Source organism: Hermetia illucens, chromosome 5 (genome assembly GCF_905115235.1).
Source record: "Hermetia illucens chromosome 5, iHerIll2.2.curated.20191125, whole genome shotgun sequence".
NCBI classification, from domain to species: domain Eukaryota; kingdom Metazoa; phylum Arthropoda; class Insecta; order Diptera; family Stratiomyidae; genus Hermetia; species Hermetia illucens.
The window spans coordinates 99731115-99751398 of record NC_051853.1 but is presented as its reverse complement, the minus strand read 5'-3'; the positions used below and the strand labels follow the sequence as shown (position 1 = coordinate 99751398).

At 38.0% G+C, this 20284-nt stretch overlaps 1 protein-coding gene across 6 annotated transcripts in view; it reads left to right on the top strand.

Moving 5' to 3' along the window:
* Window positions 1–20284, top strand: part of LOC119658376 — a 38193-nt gene that overhangs the window by 774 nt on the left and 17135 nt on the right. Inside the window, exons 1-2 of one of the 6 annotated variants that reach the window (XM_038065739.1) lie at window positions 10345–10514; window positions 11404–11478. The exons of 2 other annotated variants lie outside the window; for them this stretch is intronic. Coding sequence is in view for 1 of the 4 variants with exons in the window: in XM_038065737.1 (XP_037921665.1) it covers window positions 17–55 (39 nt within the window). In the remaining 3 variants the exon portion in view is untranslated. Of the gene's footprint in view, window position 1; window positions 56–10344; window positions 10515–11403; window positions 11479–20284 lie in introns of those variants that run through there. 3 more of the 6 variants (XM_038065740.1, XM_038065737.1, XM_038065741.1) reach the window with 3 other exon arrangements.

Below are 20284 nucleotides of genomic sequence, written 5' to 3'. Positions count from 1 at the left end.
TGAGTGACATAATTTTATGTTAAGTTTAAGAACGGCTCCCATTAAATGTGAAAGGGTAATGTACAATTTTTTTTTATAAGAATATTTTGTTATGGGGTAACAATAAAAAGGGCTCAATGAGTATTTTTCAGAACTGTTCTAACTTTTTATACTAGCTGGAAGATGAGGGAAATAGCACCCAAAATGTACCAGAAAATGTAAAAGACCTCGTTCTCAAAACGTGTCCAATGACAAAAATTTAATAATAATCTAAGCCCAAAGTACATCTCATTTCTTTGTCTGTTCAAATAAAGTTAATAAAGGTATCTAAATATATTTTAAAAATTCATCAAAAAGACTACCTCCGATTCTTTTTAGAAGTTCGAACATAAAGGAAAATATAGGGCATAATCACGAAAAGTTTTATGTAAATCCCACAACTAATAATCCTACAATTAATAAGAAAGTTATAGTAGGTCAACATTTGCAATTTCGGTCGATTTTTTCCCCGGAAGATATCATACATAGGATACGTTTTATATGTATTGCGATAAGCGCAATAAAATGAACCGCTTAAGATACAGTATATACCAAGGCAGTATTTAGACTTTTTTAGTTTTTCATAGATATTTGTAAATAAGCTTCTATTTCTCGACATCGGACATGAATGGAATTGAATAGGAAGCATGTATGTCCATGTTTGTTCTATCTATTAAGTTGCGCTCACACAAATATTTGAATACATGTGTGTATGCACCAGTAAGCAGTAATGGGCAAAGTTTGTTTAAATATTTAGAATAGTAATAATAATCGTTGACGCAACAATCCATATTGGATCAGGACCTTGAAGTGTGTTAGAGCACTTCATTCAAGACCGTGACGATACACTACACTACTACACTACTACTACTAACCTGTAGAAGGCAATGATTTGACTCAGGTACTCATTCACAACTGAGTCCACTGGTATCCGACATCAAATCACGATACAAGTTCCACTGTCACCAGTGAGATTTGAACCGCAACGTTCCGTACGACAGTCTTGCGGTCTAACCACTCAGCTATCCGAACACAATAATTATGTATTCGATATGTACATACATGTGTAAACGAATATTTTGAATTTTGAATTAAAGTTATATTAAAAATTCCTCACATTACGGAAACACAAAACCGTTCATACCTGAAGCGCCAAGCTTCTGGTTTCTTGACTTACTTTCTTAAATATTGCCGAAAATACATATGTCTTCGGGTTACTATTAATTTATTCATTGGGGCCACATATTAACTAGAATAACTAACTATTTTAACCAGTGTGTGCAGTTCTTTCGTTGAAAACTATCGCAGAGTTTGAAGATGTCGTCCGCACCTACACGACCCCATTTGCTTTGTACTCTTTAAATCGAAAATTTAGAACTCCATGGAATAAGATTCTTAAACGCTGCTTCCTTCAATCTAGCCCACAGGGAAGTTCTGGGTACTGGCTTTCGCAGCATGATAGCGAGTTCCATTCTGCATACATATTTAGGGATATTGCTTCGATCGGACATTGGTGCACTACGTGTAGATTGGCAAAATTCAATTTCGATATTACTCGCCGTTCTTCTTCTTTTTCGTTAATCTTTGTTCCGTTCACAAGTTGGGTCAGTTCATCGCGATTGGTTACGCCATTTTATTCTACCAAAAGTCTGATCTGGTTGCTGTCGCAAAGCCCCCAACTCCCCATCCAGCGTATCAAGCCTCCGTTCTTTTGGCCGGCGTTTTGGTAGCTTACCATAGACTTAGATATTCAGACTATTCTTATCAAATGAGTTCTCGTTGACGTGAATTACATGACCATACCATCAAAGATACCTCTCTCGCAATTTTTCGATCAGTGCCACCCCGTATCGACCGCGCATCTCGGTTCGATGATCAAGGCGTGTAACGTCACTTGTCCAAAGCAACATCTCCGTCTCCACTACCGCAAGATGCCTTTCTTCTTTTAGAGTCGTTCGTTTAGAGACGTTCGTTGATACGTCGTTCACAACGAACACCAGTTGTGGAACGCCACTTCATCCAGGTTGCGCTTATGCGTGAAGCAGTTTCAGAGTTCCTCATTCGCCGATGACATTAATCCGACTTATTCAAACCGTTCAGATCTAGGTAGTTCACTGACACTGCTTCAAGGGCATCGACCAGCCCATTTTTAGACAAGTTGTTCAAGATTCTTTTTGCTATTAGACGCCATGGAAACATCATCTACATAAAGAGGAGAGCATACTAAATGAGTTCGTATGGCACACAATCAAATGATTTCTCCAGATCCAGAAATGCAATGTAAAGAGGGCGACGCTTCATACGATGTTTCTCCACGATTAACCGCGCGGCGTGTATTGCATCCGTAGTTCAGTAAGCATTTAAACGTTTTAGATAGATACGTCAGGCACGCTGATAGGTGGATTTGCCCCAAACATATCAACAAATTCTTCCGTTAAAATCTGCCATCTATCCGTCGCGGCTCATCGGTCGGCAAGCAAAATATCGTGCTTGTCATTAACATAATAGAAGTGTTCGATATCCTCAGTGCGTGAATTACTTGACAAGTCTATATAAATCTCTCTCACCACCCCAAAAGTCCAGTTTATCGTACAGATTTTTGTGATGGACAACTCGAGTGACTGCGATCATTTTCTTTGCTTCCCGGTTGCCATTTTTAAGGTTTTGTGTGAAACAAAACCTTATTAGAATCGAGACGGTGTCTGTCTGTCCGTCTGTCCGTCTGTCTGTCTGTCTGTCTGTCTGTCTGTCTGTCACACCCGATTTATTCGGACACGGCTAGACCGATTGTGACGAAAATTGGTGAGAGTATGTAATCTGGTGATCCCTTTACATGCAGTAAGTGGCGCCATCTTGTGTTAAGTTTAAGGGGGGGCTCCCCATACATGTGAATGGAGGGTGCAAATTTTTTTTTCACAGAATGTAGCCATGTAGGGTATCAAATGAAAGGTCTCAATTAGTACTTTTCGAATCTGGTTCAATATTTGATATTAGATGAAACATAGGGGAGTGAGGGTTCAAAATATGACCCACAAAAAGTGTAACAGGTCTCGTTCTCAGAACCTATCCAACCGAAAAATCTGACAAAAATCACACTGGTGCATCTCTACGAAATCTAGGCCTCAAAATATATCCGGTTCCGATGTCTGCACAAATAAAGTTAATAATAGTATATTTCCACATTTTAGAAATTTACCCGGCACCCCCCCTTATGTTGATCCCAGAAGTACAAAATTTGGCATGCGTGTAATGAAGAACATAATGCACAGTTTGGTCAAGTTTGAAAAAAATCCAACCATTATTAACAAAGTTATAGGGGGTGAAACTTTACAATTTTTTGTGAATTTCGTGCACTCTACAACCTGCATGACGTCATCATCACATATCAATTCGTCAATACCACAACGAAATGAGTTCTTATGAATTGGGTCACAGAGAATTATTTTGTTTTAGTTTTTTAGTTATTTGTCAGCCAGACATGTGTGTATGTAGGTATATCATAGATGCCTGCTAATGAACTTTGCGGGTAGTGCCTAATTCAAATAGATATAAGAAGTAAATCGGAAATATGGGTAGGATCAATTTATATACGTGCATATATGTGTACAGTATTCGGTAATAGGCAGTTTGTTTGTTTAGGGTGAGCGTGATATCTATGGCTGTAAAATGTACGTATGTCTCGTAGTTTGGAAAAATATGAAGGATTATGTTGGATTTGTAGCTATATACGGACAGAAAAATGTGCGTTGAAGTTTCTCACATAAGATGAACACAAAACCTTTATACCCGAAGCACGAGCTTCCGGTATTCCGACTTGTTATAAATTAGCCAACTGGCGAGCATTTTATAGTTGAGGAACTGGTGGTAAAGACGTTTCTTTTCAACATCGTCATCCCAAAGCCAAGTATGTTGGTTCATGAACTGCTCATCTGGTGACTGCATTTAGGTCGTTTTGTGGATAATATGTTTAACTTGGTTCTTCGATTGCAACATTTAATGCGCGGCAGGCCTGTGCATTCCTCACTCTGTTTCATCGGTGGCTTGATGCGGAAAGTGAAAGTAAACGGCCGACGTTGAGGTTCGATGGTCTCGTAGGGAACGGCTTTGTAGTCAGTGGCGGTGGTAAAATATCTTATAAAAATATAGTCAAATGTAAAAATATAGTCAATTTGTGTTTTACTGTACCTACTATAAAATGTAGGAAGACGAGACAATCGTTTGATGAACCATGTATTCATAATTACAAGGTCCGCAAAATCGACTATACCCTCGCCATCCTCATTGCATGCTTCAAACCCTTTTCACCCATGGCACTAGATGCTTATAATGATGAGATAGTCATCAGCAGGCACGTTACAGGTTTTTTGTTTCAAGAAGTTGCCAGACGGCATCAGGTCGACCTGTCTACGGTGCGTATAAGTTCAACAAGTGAATAGAGCCATCAGCTAATATATTGGTGGGCTCCATGAGCCAGTCATCAAATCGTTCGACTTCGTTAATGACGTCACGGAAACCCTCTGAGATGGCAATACCAACACCGGATTACCTGTGTGGGCTACGAAAATAGAGAAGTTTATAGCCATTTTTACCGCCATCGCGTTCTAAGCTGCAGCTTTTGGCATCAGACTATAGGGTTTCTTGTAGCTCGCAGAGATCAATGCGCCTTCTCCGATGGCGCTTGCGAGTTGCTCGATGTTTCCAGTGCGGGTGCCAATATTTAAAATGAAGAGACATATTTGTTTAGCTCGGACTAATTTACTTACTCCCTGAGGTCTTCCATGCGTCAAGAATCCATGCCCATTTCTCGACACGACCAGGTCCTGCCATTTGCTTTGGCTGTTCCCCTTTTAATCGAAAGTTGCCGTTTGTGCGGTCATTGCACTATTACGATCCCCGCCTAGGTCAAAATCTTGAAGTCAGCAGCCGAAACTGTGCCTTTCAAAATTGATCGGGATTAATGAAACAACACATTCTCGCTTATTTCGGGAGGCTTGCTAGAATGAAAAATACAGTTCCCTATTAAAGGGACGACAATTCACCAGAATCCATATTTTATTTTCACTTAACCTTAAAATTTGCAATATGCGCATGTTCTGTGTGACGGTCCACGACACTGTAGCCGAGAGGCTTAACCGTATTCTAGACACAATTCTTGTCCACTTTCAATGGCCAAGGCCAATCGATCAACTTTTCTGTGTTGTTCATATATCAAATTTTTGAATTTATACGGTACCAATATATAGATATATAGTTGCTATGTACCTCCAATTGAGGTATAGCACTGTCTGTTTGCTAAAATATATTCCAGCCCCTCTCACGAATTAACAAAAGGTTTGCACCCCTCTTCTATTGATCTATGCCACGTACTTCTAAGGAAACCTATTCGGTGGTCATCGTATAATAGTGAGGTCCATTATATGACGTAACCTGCAAGGGAGTTGACGCTCTTTCTTCATATTTGACGTATCCACTGCTTCTATCCTCTGCCTGCTCCTTTTTCAAATTCGTATGTCACGCTCCCTTGAACCCCAACCCCTACATACTCCAAATAAGGCGGCATGCAGAGCGTCACTGATAACGAGAAGACATAATATCGGAGAGAGAGTGAAATCGTGGCGAACTCCTCCTTCGACTTGAAATGCACCCGAAATTCAACCTCGATGCTCGTGACATTTTGCGCCGTGAGAGAGAGAACTGAAACTTTGCCAGATGTGATACGGTTCAGAACTGTGGGGAAGTGCACATCTAACCTCTTGGAATGGTCATCATAGTAAATGAGGAGACACTTATTAACGTCCTTTACCAGACCAAACCAATTCCGAAATCATTATCTTATCTTCCCTGACCAGCGCAATAATAATATTGTTTTATCTCTGTATATCTTACCTTAATTTCTTACGGTATTGGAGATCAAGGGGGTTACGATCGCCACCACTCTCAGTGATAATAGAGCCTTTAATCGGATGAGTTTACCGATCGACGTCCACAGTACCGCATTGAGCCCGATTTTGTGACACTTTTGCAGGATAAATTCGACACCTGAATAGCGCCATCAATATTCTTGGGAGCGACCGTTTCAAACATCTGTCGACTGTGAACGAATTAGTTCACAGCTTGGCGCTCGAGGTTGAAACTGCTCGGTCAAATTTCTCTTGTCCTACAACAATCAACGGATGCAACACGCAGCTTATGCAAGAGATTGTCATAATCCCTTTCAAAACTGATATTATTGCCTCTCTTGTCATGTACATCGTTCGTAAATCTACTGCTAATCATGATGCCATAAATCTAATTGTTGGCACGTTGTTGAAATTCAACTGAACTTGTAGCAGTGTTCGATCAATATGCCTCAACCAGTCATCCATATCACAACAGTCTCTGGGGCCGCGTTTGCTCATCCTATGCCCAATTAGGTGGTCAGAACTTACCTTAGCACGTTTCATTAGCTAAAACAAGTCGTAGTATGCATGTTGCTAGCCCACAAACTCCGATCCCCTTTAATCGTATTCTCCGAGAAACACGTAATACTTTTAATGAGTTTCTAATTTTGAACTAACAAGAGAGTGACTATTTAATAGGCACTATTATTAACAGCACGGAAGCAAGCGAATGAAAATCATAAATTTATACAAACGTTCATGTTTCAGGGACCATATCCTACTAGGGGGAGGACCCTGTTCCTAAATACTGTAATTGCAGTAGAACAATTCATAGTCATGGGAAAAGATTTCCCTTTTTAAGGTACAAGTGCTGTCCAAATATTCCTACGTGTTGTTGAACTAAAATATTCTTTCTTCGAAGATTTTCAGGTAATGCGTAATAAGTTGCGACTTCCTAAGGTGGAATGTTATAATATCTTTTGCGATATATTTTTATAAAAACTGGATATCACTTCTCTATTGTCATTAGATTAAACTGCAATTTAAGGGGGTCATCTGGTTTTTCGGATCGGAGGAATCGATTTTTTGGCATCAATTTTATCCATATATAGTGTAAAATAAAATATTTGGGCAAAGTGATTTGTGGATATTCGGAGTCGTTTATTCAGTGTTAAACAGGTAAATTGTCAGGTTTATGTCGATCGCAGTAATTAAGCGAAAATTTACCAGTCCAAACGACGTTTGAATGTCTTGAATTGAAGCCAAGTTGAAGATTTATACATTAGGTATAGTAGATTAATGGTCAGTTAAGGTTTTATCGTTACTAATCACATTCTAATTTTTAAATGCTTTTTTCTCGAAACTGCATATTGAAAATCGTGTATTCAACGAAATTCTCAAAAATTTTCATAACTTATTCAGAACATAATTCTTCGGTTCGTAAGCTAGAAAAATTGTGATTCATCGAGCCGCTTTTAAGGTTTTGTGTAAAACAAAACCTTACTAAAATCGATTCACTGTCTATCTGTCTGTCTGTCTGTCACGCGCTTTTCTCCAAAACGGCCAAATCGATCCAAACGAAATTTGGTGGACAGATGGGAACTATGAAATCCCACGCATACAGTGAGTAGTATAAATTTAGGTAGAGTTTAAAAGGGAGCTCCCCATACATGAAAAGGGGGGATTCAAAAATTTTTTTGAACGGATATAGACGTGTGTCCGGAGAGCTCAGTGGTTAGAGCACTGGGTTGTCATACGGAAGGCCGCGGTTCAAATCTCGCTGGTGGCAGTGGGATTTGTATCGTGACTTGACGTCGGATATCAGTCGACTCAGCTATGAATGAGTACCTGAGTCAAATCAGGGTAATAATCTCGGGCGAGCGCAATGCTGACCACATTGTCTCCTACAGTGTTCTGTAGTGTACCGTTACGGTTTTGAATGAAATGCTCTAACACACTTCAAGGCCCTGATCCATTTGGATTGTTGCGCCAACGATTGTTATTACTATTATAGACATGTACGGTATCAAATGAAAGGTCTCGATTAGTACTTTCTGCGAATATTAGTTATTTAGTTTAGTTTTGTCATTTAATTATTAGTTTTGTTTTATGTTTAGATATTAGTTTTGTCGTCCGCGAATGAGGAGTCAAAATGTACGCACTTAAAGTGAGACAGGACTCATTTTAGGAAACTACCCAATCCAGAAATCCGAAAAAAACAGGGTAGTGTGCTTAGATGAAATGTAGGCCTCAAAATATGTCCCATTCCGATATCTGCTCAAATAAACTTGCTAATAGTATATTACCAACTTTTAGAAATTTTCTGGAAAACCCCCCTAAAATTCATCCTAGGACTTATATTTCGTATATACGTGCCAAATTTCATGGAAATCTGGCCATTAACGCCAATGTTATAGCAGATCCAACTTCGCGCGAATTAATTGCTTCCTAACCCATACAAATTAGTTGCTGACGTCATAATTGACATTCGGGTGAAATATTAAAGTCGTTTTTATGAAGAATCTACTTCGCTCCAGCCTTTTTTACGGTTTTCTGTAAAACACTTATGTGAAATCTAAGCCTCGAGAGATATCCCATTCCGATATCTGCTCAAATAAACTTACTAATAGTATATTATCAACTTTTAGAAATTGACTGAAAAACGCCCCTTAAGTTCATCCTAGGAGTACTAAATTAAATAGCACCAACATAGAAGACAGTCTCGTGCATACACATGCCAAGTTTTATGCATAATCCGTCCATTAGTGTCAAAGTTATAGCAGTTCAAACTTATCAATCGTGCGAATTTACTGCATCCTAAGACATACAAATAAGATCCCCAGCCCTTTTTCAAGGTTTTGTGAAAAACAAGACCTAATTAATATCGGTTTACTGTCTATCTGTCTATCCGTCACACGTATTTTTCTCGGGGACGGTTATAGCGATTGACACCAAATTTGGTAGAAAGGTGGGAACTGTGAACGCTCATGCATATAGTGAGTTATATCCTTTTACGTCGAATTTTAGGGGGGTCTCCATACATGCAAAAGGGGGGTGTAAATTTTTTTATCATCAACTATAGTCATGTGGGGTATCAAATTAAAAGTCTCGGTTAGTACTTTTCGAAGCTAGTCTTAGTTTTGACATTTATGAGAAAGGAGGGGAGTGCAAGAAATACACAAAACCTTTCATACCTGAAACGCCTAGCTTCCGGTTTCCCGAATTGTTTATATCTGTTGAAGCGTATGTGGTTGACTATTATCAATACAGGGCTTTCCATCAAATGATTTATTTAGATCGCTTTCTAAAAAATAGCGGACAATGGAATTTGTAACTATGCGACACGGAGCTGTCACTCCTCACTTCTTCTTCTTTTTCTTTGTCCCATTCACAAGTGGGGTCGGCTCGTCGTGAACGGTTTCGCCATTTTATTTTATAAAACGCCTGATCTAGATGTAATCGCGAGGCTTTTAAATCCCCATCCAGCGTATCAAGCCACCGTTTTTTTGGCAGCCACTTGGTCGCTTACCGTTGGCTTCGATGTTGAGACCAATATTGGCAAGTGAATGCTCATTAGTGCGAATTACGTGACCATACCAACGAAAACGCCTCACACGCACGCAGAAGCGTCAAGCTTCTGGTTTCCCGACTTGTTTATACATTAAAGAAGAAGCACTAAAATTTACATAACAAGAAAGTTTACCAGACACCAAAAATTTACGTTTCAATATTTTCTAATAAACCTAGTTTGCGAATCGTGGTATAGTCCAGCCGTTGAAATCCCAGTTATTTTTTCTCTATGATGAATAAAGCGTCCTCTATCGTGTTACCCGAGATAGGTGTATGTTGCCGATATTTCAAAAATGAGCAATTGTATCGGTTTTCGTATGCGCAAGATATAAATAAATACCATGGTGAAAAATTCACATCTGTATCTTTTAGTGCTTCACGAAAAATTCCCAAAATAGCAAAAAAACCCCTTTCACACGGGATGACCCAACGTCCAAATTTTAATATTCAGGTAGCAAAAACCTTGAAGAGAAATATATTTTCTAATGGTGAAGATAAACTGAAATCTATTTTGTTCCTACCCTTACGTCATGAATAAATGCTCATCTTAAGAAAAAGTATGAATGGAATTTCTTAGATAAATATGCTAATATTTTGGTTGTAAATAATACATCAGGTGTTCATCTGTATTTATTGTTATTATCTTTCATGTTGATATGGAAGTTTTATCGTATCGTATCGTATACATTTATTATCTTCTTATCAACTATATATTTACTATGAAACTAGTAAATAAAAAGTTTTTTGGCCGTAGCCAAGTATCAGGAAGCGACTCGCCTCGGCTTCTTTTCAAACCGAAAAATTTCTAATCGTAGGTAAACAGTTTCTTTCATTCTGCAAGTCATCAGTTTCAGTTATGCTACTGTTATGTTTACTCCAACACTTCAACGCTCTCAGATAGTATATACCACCGGCTCCGTGGTTCAAGGTTTGAATTGAATACGCGTGTGTAGTATATTGAGTAACTTTTGATAGTAGTTACTCGCGTTCTTCATTCTGTCGTGATCTTTTCGGTCCTAACATTCTCAAAGATTTTGGGAGTCAAGTGTGAGTTTTGATCCAAAATCCTTTTTTCAGCCCGAAAATTTATGTCCGATATCTTACCAATGCAACTACCAAACATAGATAATCTTTCTAGTCAGACAAGAGTCAAAAAATTAAAACGAAGCTTCTGAAAAGAATTTCCTAACAATAAAGTGAAAGTGATTATAATTTAGAATTTCGTGGAAATGGACACCAATTCTTGTACGCTGCGAGAGAGATTTATTCCATTAAGTTTTACGCGCCACATGATTTCTAAATTCTACTTCGATAGAAAATCCAAGCTTCTCTGGCAAACTTGTTTACCTTCGAGTATCATCGCCAAGCGTATTTTGCCACAAGCCTAAATTTTAGCCTTGAATTCTGGCCAACATATGGTACATATTTATTTTGTTTCACGGTGGATATTCTAATATTAACCTTTTAAAAAGCAAGTCATCATTGCTAACGGTCGACTGTTTCGAAGATAAGCGTGCACTCTACTCAATGAAAATCACTTGTTTTTAGGACAAAGGAGTCGAAAGAGCCGGAAGATAAAATCTATAACCTACCCATATATATGCAGCGCGGATTTCGCTTTATTCAAGCCATAAGTCGATAGTTCCCGATTCGATATTTTGTGTAATTTTCACTGCAGAGGTACTTTTTTGAAATCAATTCCTTTTTAGAATGTGCCTCGACTCAGCTATGCAACAAGTACCAGAGTCAAATCAGGGTAATAGTCAGCGCAAGCAGACAAGCACAATACTGACCCCATCGCCTCCTACAATACAATAGGAATGATCTTGAATGAAGCACTCAAACACCCTACAAGGCCCAGAGTCAATTCCAGAATTAATATAATCGCGAAGCCCAACCTAATTTAAGTAACATTAACATTTCATTCATTTTGCAGAAAGCCACGCCAACCTTGCTGAATGTACACACGATGGCAATCTTGTTGTCGGATTATTAGAGTAGTTTACTGCAGGTAGGTTTAGTTTTGTTGACTCCTGAGTCAAGGCACATGATAAAATCTCTGTGTCTTGACAGGGAAATAATATTTAAGAACTAAGAACCCCGCCCTCATCTCGTGGAACTGCTAGCATTCGGGTTAGCTCCAAGCACGTGCCGTTCGGTTCCACATATTATTTCACGCAGTCAGTGTTCACGACTGGCAAACCTGTTAGGGGAGTTTGGTTGGTTGGCAAGGTCATGCAACGCTGAACTCTCGTAGTAACTAAATTGGCGCCCGACGTGGGGCCACATTTGTTGCATACGTAACAGAGTTAGCGCCCAACGTGGGGCCACCGGGTTGCGTGCGTTACATGATTCAATGATAATTTTTGTAGTACTTTTCCTCTGCACTTGTTAAACCAAATAAAACGTTGTGTGTACTATCAATGCATTCGCCTTATTTCATTTACTTCAACAGGAATTCTTTATTTCACTAAGACTAAGCCTATGGAGCAATTGGAACATTTCATTTCATTTTCGATTATTAGATGCGTCCGAATTGGCAACGTCTTTCATTCTAGGGGCGCGCTGCCTGTTTGTGATCTGTCAATGGAAGCATTTTATTATTTCTCATTCTTTCGATTGTGAAGTGTGGCCTTTGTGTGGTTGATTTAAAGAACGAGCAGCTGGATAACGCTTTTCCGCCTTTTTAAGGCTTTGTGTGAAACAAAACCTTATTAGAATCGAGACGGTGTCTGTCTGTCTTTTTTTTTTTTTGAGGAGGTGGAAATCTTTAAAAGACACTGGTCTGTACACACCAGCGTGTGGGATTTTTACCCACTAAAACCGCCCCCGACTCCCTCCCTGCCCCGCGGAACCACCATAAGGTATTACATCACGGGGCGGAGTCAGCTGAATAGATGCGATCATGGAGTTGACCGCATCCCAATTGTCTTGATGTGCTAGCATTTGCGGCACCAGATTTTCTGGTACCAGCACTTCTCCTAGAGTCTCCTCTAGATTCCCCCTTTCTTCCACAAATCTCGGGCAGTGGAAAAATACATGCTCTGGGTTCTCTGGGACTCCATCACAATTTGGGCAGTCGGGTGAGGTCTCCAATTTAAACCTGTGAAGGTATTGGAGATATCCTCCATATCCCGTGAGAAACTGGGTGATATTATAGTTAATCTCACCGTGTCATCTCTCCAACCACTCCTTCATGGCAGGAACGAGCCTGTGAGTCTACCGACCCTTTCCCGAGCGTTCGCACCGCTCTTGCCATCTATTTATGGATCTCTCCCTCTCAGTCTTCTTCGTCTGCAATAAGGCAGAGGTTGGCTTCGCATGCTATATATATTTGCCATCTCATCTGCCAAGATGTCAATGGGCATCATTTCAGAGATGACGAATGCTGCATCATCTGAGACAATCCTGAAGGCAGAGCATACCCTCAGGGCTGTCGTCCTGTATACTGCACTCAGTTTGTTAGTGTTAACTGACAACTGCAGTGCCTCCCTCCAAACTGGGGCCGCATAGAGCATGACTGAGATCACCACCCTGGCAACCTAGAGGTATGCCGTGGCCCTCCCACGTTCGGCATCATCCTGGCCTGGGCCATACTTGCAGTGGACGATCTATCGCAAACATACTCCACGTGTTGCTTATAACTGAGCTTCCTGTCTATCACCACACCCAAGTATTTGATGGTCGGCTTGGAAGTGATGATATGATTCCCGATTCTTATACAGGCGTAGTTTCTCTTCCGGCGCTTCGTGATGAGGACCGCCTCTGTATAACTCAGCATCTTCGAGATAGGCAGGAATACCAACCTTCACTAGGGATTTCCGAATTAGATTCCAATTGGCCGAATTGAATGCATTTTTCACATCCAGAGTTACTACCACGCAATATTTGCTTGTGATGTGCCACCTTATGTGGTTGTTGCCAGTCCACTTGGCAATACCTTACTCTTCTTTCTTTGTAAATTAGATTATGGTTAGTCGGAGCAGCTAAATGCCAAAACTCCAGACTAACCAGTTATGGGAGCAGCAATTGCCTGAACTCCACAATGATCTAGTCAAGCAGTGTAAATTTTGGGAGCAGCAAATTGTCTGGACTCCACAGAATAAAACACTTTAGGCTTGTATTCGATTGTTCTAACGAACTATGTATTTTTAATTTATATTTCCTATTTTATACAATTTTTACCTATACTTAGTAGGCCAGTACATATGAATTTACAGTATTTTAGAGAAAATATTACATAGTAGGCAATAATAAGTTTACAGTATTTTTAGAGAAAATATTACATAGTAGGCAATGATAAAGTGGATAAGTTTACAGTATTTTACACCTTACCCCTTTTGAAAAAAATGAATTGTCTTTAGGAACGGTAGACAATTCGTTTTTCCTTTATTGTTTATATTATGTATAGTTAGAAGTTTTTTTTTTTTCTTTTTTTAACAATGAGTAATATTGTAATATGAGTAATATTTTTAAAGTCTACTTATTGTAATAGTATTTTCAACAGTATAGGCAATTTCAAAGCAATTTTGTTTATTTTATTTATTTATTTATTCGTCTTAACCTATTTTTGTGAATTTTAGATATTTTATTGTCCTGGTCTTTTATCAGGCAATTTACATTGTCAATTGATATTATGCTATAAGGACCTTCATACAATGGGTCTAGTTTTCGTCTGTTTTCGACGGATAACAAAACTTGATCTCCTATTTTCAATGATAATGGGTTACATTTTGGGTCATTTTGGTTTTTTGTCTTTTTCTTTGCTTTTTCTAGAAGTTGTTTGGCTTTGCTAATGGAATTTTGTAATCTGTATTTTAGTTCATTATTGTACAAGTCGTAATTATATATTGGTTCTGGTTTTGTTTTAGAGAGTTCTGAGGGTATATTTACTTTTTTTCCAAACACTAACTCGAATGGTGTGTAACCATGTATGGAATTGGGTGATGTGTTGTAACAGAAAGAGTAGTACTGTACCCAATCATCCCAATCATCTTTGTTTTCGTTAACGAAACTCCGTAGGTATTCGTTTAGACACTTATGGTTACGTTCTAGAGCTCCTATGGTTTCAGGATGAGCTGGTGTTGCAAATATTTGTTCTATTTTTAGCAATTTACATATCTCTGAGAATACTTGATTTTTCTACTCAGTACCGAGATCTGTTTTTATTTTGTTCATGGGTCCGTAGTTTAATATGAATCCATGGACAATTGCTCTTGCAACAGTGTTCGCTTCCTTGTTTGGAATAGGTATTATTATCACATATTTGCTCAGATCACACTGCATAGTTACAGCGTATTTATTACCTTGGTTGGTTTTGGTAAACGGTCCAACTGTGTCTATTGACATGGTATCGAATACTTTGGTTGGTGTTGTTGTTATCTCCAGTAATTCCCTATTTTGTTTTTGATGTTTATTTTTTGTACATGAACTACAGTTTTTAATATAATTAGCGATTGTTTTTTTCATGTTTTTCCATTTGTATATTTCACGAAGTTTTTTATACATTTTACTCTGTCCAATGTGTCCTGCTGTTGGAGTAGAGTGATTGTTATGCAATATTTCTATTATTTTCGATTTGTCCGTTATTGTAATTAGTGGTTTGTATATTTGGATATCCATATTTATCAAAGTATGATTCGCTAGCGTTTTAAATGCGGTTGTATTTAATATAGTGAATAATTCACTTTCGGCGGATAATTTCAGAGTCTTGATCTGAAACCTATTATTTAGATATTTTTCCAACTCTGTGAGTTCCTGCACTAATGCGGGTTCAATTGATTGGTTATTATTTAGATTTATATACCGCTTTATTTGGATTTTATTTTTATGTATTACGTTTATCTCTATATCAGTATTTTTATTTTTATATTGCGCAAAATTAAATTTCAATTCCGGTAAATGCATTACTTCAATAGGTGATAAAACCTCGGAAACGTGCAGTTGATCAGGCTGCATGTTTTTGTTAGTAATGTGGTTTTCTGATGTATTGTGAATGAGTTTTGATTGATTTATGTTTTTGGTCATTGTTCTTGTTTGTATTTGCAAGGCATTTTTCAGGTTTGTCAGGTCTGTTATATCTAGTTCTATTCTAGATAATGTATCTGGGCCAATGTTCTCTTTGCCTTTAATGTACTGTATGTCAAATTGATATTCTTCTAGATCAAGCCTCATCCGTGTTAGTTTGGATGATGGGTTTTTCATCCCAAATAAGTAAATAAGTGGCCTATGATCTGTTCTTACTATAAAATGTCTTCCATAAACATATGGTTTGAAATACATTATTGCCCAATGAATTGCTGTTAGTTCTTTTTCTATGGTAGATTTATTTTTTTCACCTTTAGTGAATGTTTTGCTAGCGAAAGCTATTGGCAATTCAGTTCCATCTATTGTCTGTGATAGTATTGCTCCACATGCATTTTCGGATGCATCTGTGGATATTGTAAACTGTTGTTTAAAATCAGGGTACTGAAGTATGGGCGGGGACATTAATATTGTTTTAAGGATGTCGAATGCAGTCCTACACAGTGGTGTCCATTCGAATTTAACATTTTTACGCAACAATTGATTTAAAGGTAGGGCAATTTCAGCGAAATTTGGGACAAAACGTCTGTAATAATTACAGAATGCGACGAATCGTCTTACTTCGTCTGGGTTTTTTGGTACTGGAAATTGTTTAATGACTTCGAATTTTGAAGGATCAGGTTGTATTCCTTCGGCAGAGATCTGATGTCCGAGATATGTTACTTCTGATTGAAAGAATTTACACTTATCAGGGTTTAACTTTAAGTTTTTGGCTCGTAAGCACTGAAATACTGAAGTTAGATTTTTTAAGTGATGGTTTTTCGAACATCCAGTGACTATTATGTCGTCAATGTATAAGAAAGCTGTGTCGGGTGATAAACCTGATAATGCTATGGTGATCATTCTCTGAAAGCTATTAGGACTAATATTTAGTCCGAAGGGTAGGCGGGTAAATTGGTAATATCCCTGGTTTGTAGAAAAAGCTGTGTATTTTCGCGATGATTGTTTTAGAGGTATTTGATGAAATCCAGATAGTAAATCTAAAGTGGAAAAATATTTGGCTCGACCCATTTGGTCAAGAATTTCATCTATTTTGGGAAGTGGGAATTTATCTGCTACGACTTTTTTGTGAAGATTACGAAAATCAACTACCAAACGCCATTTCTTATCTCCTGTTGATGACTTTTTAGGGACTAATAGTATAGGTGAGTTGAAATGCGATGTTGAGTGCTCAATGATACCGTCGTCCAACATTTGTTTGACTTGACGATTTATTTCTGTTTTGTGGGCTTCAGGTATACGGTAATCTTTTGTGTATACCGCTGAGTTATCACTCAACTGGATATGTTGGCTATAAAAGTTGTTGGTGGTTAATGGCTCATTTTCCATATTAAAAATATCCGCGAATTCTCGGCATAGTGTTTTAAGGTCTTTTATTGCATATTCTGGTACGTGTTCTACGTTCAATGTATTTAACAATTTTTGCATTCTTTGTGTGTTATGCAATTTATCGGTATTGTTGTATACAGAATAATCCGAAAGGTGTTCCCATTGAGGGTTGAGGTTTTTGATTTTTACTGTATTTGAAGTGGTGTTTAGGATTTTAACTAGTGGGTTTTGAGGAGAAATAATTGATCCTGCTAAGAATATTCCGGGTTGTATTTCTTGTCCGGGTATAACTATGTCGTTTGAGAATTGATTGTTTAGTTTGCGTATTACTTCGCATCTGGGCGGGATTAAAATTGTGTTCCGTGTAGGACCATCTAGAATTGGAATTTCATGAAGAATATTATTGATATTAATTGTCAATATCCAGGTGTCATAGTCGATTATTGCCCTATGTTTAGTAAGGAAGTCTAAACCTAGAATCGCATCTGCGTCTAGTGGAAAGTCATTAGCAACTATTTGGAATGTGTGCTCAATTGAAAGAGTACTATCGAATTTTATATGGGTTTTTGTTGCACCAATTGATTCTTTTTGTACCCCAGTAATGCCCTGTATTGTGCATGTGTTATTTGGATAGTATATTTGATTATTGTCAATTTTTCCCCGTTTAAATATGGAAATGTCACCCCTTGTGTCTATTATAAAGGTACATGTTGCGTTGCACATTTCAACGAAAGCTCGTACAAAGCTTGTGAGCGATGGATTTATAGTATGGAATGTGACCTTTCTTATTGATTTCCCCCCAACCGGTTTTGGTTGGTTTCTAGTACCGACTGAGGGGGTTGGGATTCCCCCGAACTCAAATGGTTTATATTTTGTCGATTGTTACTGTTGTTCCAGAAGGATCTCCGGTAATTGTTGTTATTATTTCTGAACCTGTTATTTTGGTTGCGGTTATAATTTTGGTTTCTATTTGGAGTATTGTTTTTGTTAAAATTTTCATATGAATTTCTATTTGCGGTATTATTAAAATTTTGATTATTACGTCTGTTTTGGTTATTAAAGTTGTTATTGCGATTGTTACCTCTTCTGTTAGTTTTGTAATGATAGATATTTTTGGGAATTGGTTTATCGACTACAATTGCCTTTGCAATTGTGTCGGGTAGATTTGTAAGATTACCGGCACGCAAAATTAATGAGGTTTCGCTGTTCGAAACATTTTCCGCTATTGTTTGCATTGCAAATTTTTCAGCTAATTTCTCTGCAGTTTCGCCCTCTGCAACTTTTTCTGATATAAAGGCTCTGGTCAATTGTCTTGACAAGTCCTCTATTTTATTTGTAAAATCAGTCAATTTGGTATTTCCCTGTTTACAACTTTTAAGTTGCGCCAGAACGGCATCAGACGATATTTTTATAGAGAATTTTACTCTCAGTTTATCGGTTAGTTTAGTTATTGTGTTTAATTCCTCGGATACCGTGTATTTGGCTTTGCCGGTTATCCGGGTTTTCACAAATTTAAGTAGAATACCTTTGTGTTCTACTGGTGTGAGTTCGTTCAATAGTGAAACTGACTCAATGAAGGATTCTGTTTCCTCTGGGTTTCCGTCAAAGTATTTGACTAAAGCTGTGGCTGTTTTAATGTCGAAAGCCATGTTCCCTAATTATTGTTTGTCTAATATTCAAAGTATTTCAGCAGATAGTTGCTGTATTTCCTTGTAAACTCCCTTTATTAGAGTTGCTGTTTTAACGTCTGTTCGTATATTTTGTTCAGTCGACTTTGCGTCTATTAGTGTTTGTTCAATTAATTCGCGTTTTTCGCGTATAGTTTTTCCACTGTAAGGACGATTTACACTTTTCCGTAGATTTATTAGTGTAATTTGAAGTTTCTCTTTTAGAGATTCTAATTTGTCTATTTAGAAAAAGCAAAGAATAACATTTTCAGACATCTTCTTTTATATTGTTATATTGTCGTGCTTTCAATCATGTGGTACAAATACTAACATTATTTGGAACAAACAAAAAAAAAAATGATTTATTATTTATTACTATTACATTTATTAAACTAATTCTAATTGGGAACAAACATTTTTTTATATTATTTTACTGATTAACTTTATTATTTTTTTTTTGCATTTTTTTTAAATAATTTATTTCTTTTTTAACTTTGGTTATTAAATATTTATACTTGTTGTTCTCTTCTGGTGTAGCTGCGATTTGCTCTAACCGTTTATATTTTATGAACTGCCGCTGGAGTTCTCTTTTTCGTCCTCCTTTAGCGCTGACAGATACGTTATTGGATAGTCGTTTCGTTCGTTTCTTATATTCTTCTATTGTGAGGCGTCGAGGTCCCGCAAGTTTATCATCAACCGTAGTTGTCGGTGTTGATTCTGACGGTTTCCAGCGTGGTGGTTGCTCTCCAACTTTATATAGTGTTATGCCTCCGGTGTTTCGCTCTGGTTTTTTTAGCAATTGCAGATTTTCTGGTAAAGCTGGTCGAACTTTTCCCCAATGTCGTTCATTTGTACGACCTTGATTTTCAAATTTTCACAATAGTAGCAGAAGTCTTTAGACTGTCACTTATGTACGAACTCTTTAGACTGTCACTTATGTACGAAGTCTTTAGACTGTCACGGTCGCCATGTGATGTGCCACCTTATGTGGTTGTTGCCAGTCCACTTGGCAATACCTTACTCTTCTTTCTTTGTAAATTAGATTATGGTTAGTCGGAGCAGCTAAATGCCAAAACTCCAGACTAACCAGTTATGGGAGCAGCAATTGCCTGAACTCCACAATGATCTAGTCAAGCAGTGTAAATTTTGGGAGCAGCAAATTGCCTGGACTCCACAGAATAAAACACTTTAGGCTTGTATTCGATAGTTCTAACGAACTATGTATTTTTAATTTATATTTCCTATTTTATACAATTTTTACCTATACTTAGTAGGCCGGTACATATGAATTTACAGTATTTTAGAGAAAATATTACATAGTAGGCAATGATAAGTTTACAGTATTTTTAGAGAAAATATTACATAGTAGGCAATGATAAAGTGGTTAAGTTTACAGTATTTTACATGCTGGTACTACCCTTTCCGTGGATTTCATCTTCGGCCAAGCCAGTAACCAATTTGATGGCATCAATGGTTGATCTGGCTTTACGAAACCCATACTGCCGATCTGAAAGGCCGCTTTGGCTCTCAACTACCGGGAGTAATCTATTATAGATTACCCGCTCTAACATTTTCCCCACCGTGTCCAAAAGACATATGGGTCGGTATGAGGATGGTTCACCTGGAGGTTTACCAGGCTTAGGCAGAAGCACTAACTTCTGCCGCTTCCATACCGCTGGAAATATTCCCTCGGACATGCACGCTTCGAACAACTCAGAGAACATGTCCGGCCTGGAT